This window comes from Frankliniella occidentalis, unplaced genomic scaffold, assembly GCF_000697945.3.
Source record: "Frankliniella occidentalis isolate FOCC.00 unplaced genomic scaffold, Focc_3.1 Scaffold59, whole genome shotgun sequence".
Lineage (NCBI taxonomy): Eukaryota > Metazoa > Arthropoda > Insecta > Thysanoptera > Thripidae > Frankliniella > Frankliniella occidentalis.
Window position 1 is genome coordinate 1,089,682 of NW_026267189.1, and position 1,136 is coordinate 1,090,817.

General features: G+C 46.2%; 1 protein-coding gene across 1 annotated transcript in view; it reads left to right on the top strand.

Moving 5' to 3' along the window:
• The first annotated feature begins 16 nt into the window (after positions 1-16).
• Positions 17-1,136, top strand: part of LOC113216735 (adhesion G-protein coupled receptor G2-like) — a 4,514-nt gene continuing 3,394 nt past the window's right edge. The window contains exon 1 of the mRNA XM_052267797.1: positions 17-270. Coding sequence (XP_052123757.1) covers positions 71-270 — 200 coding nt within the window. The 5' untranslated portion in view covers positions 17-70. The remainder of the gene's footprint in view (positions 271-1,136) is intronic.

Here is a 1,136-nt window from a genome sequence, read left to right on the forward strand (position 1 = left end):
CCCCCCGACCCAACCTCATTCCCTCGCTCTTCCAGACGGGACCTGGGAGACCGAAGGCGTGCGCCTGCTCATGGACCGGGACGGCGGCGTGGCCGGCTACGCGGTGTGCGAGGCCAGTCACCTCACGCCCTTCTCCCTGCTGCTGGACCCGTGGCCGCGCCGCGACATGGAGGGGCTCGAGCTGCCCTTCAGCATCGTCGGCTACCTCGGCAGCGCGCTCAGCGTCCTGGGCCTCATCGCGACCATCCTCACGTACAGGTTCTTCAGCAGGTGGGTATGTCGCCCGCGCAGTAGAGTTGAGATACGGGCGACACACTGTATGTCGTTGCACCTTATCGCCACACAGTCTGCCCAGCACGGGGGGGAACTGCAATGGGACAGAGTCCGACGCTTTAGTTGTTGATGTTTCCCCTTGTTCTTGTTGGCCATCCAAATCCTGTCGGGCCACTACCCAAAGCGTAAAACTGGTGATTCATCTTACATCACTATTTTACTTTTCTTTTTCTAATTTTTGTGGCCAGTAAAATGATGGGGAACGTTGAAAAAGTATGTCTGGGTATGTAGTTTACTAATATTTGAGTCATATGAGATGTAAAGTAGTTTGAGAACAGGTCTGTTTCAATGTTGCGTGTGTGGTACCACTAGTGTTTTGATGCGGAGGCCAGAGAGGCAGTCGTCAGCCACAAGTCTGAAGTTTAGTCGTGTTTGCTGTTATATTTTTTGTGGAAATACAGGATTTTTCGGTTCAATGAGTGTAGTATTCTTTTCAATACTTATTCTATCTTACGATGTTGACGGTTGCTGCCGTACATAAATTTTCTACATGTTCCATCTAGGTTATGGTCGATAGGTTATAATGCCCTGTTGAGCACATTTTTCTTGGTTATGCTAATACAGATGTAAAGTAACGAGTAACGAAACAAAATAACCAACTCAATATAAAACAGGTGTGAGGTTCAACTCAAACTCAAATAGTGCAACACAGTTTTAGTCATAAATTAGTTATTTCTTTCAGTTAGTTCTTTCACCTCTACGAGAAAAATACACACTGCGTTGGTTACAACACAATTTAAAATATCATTAAATAGACCTAAACAGAGCGAATCATTCTAATAATTAAAGTCCCACTTTAAAAT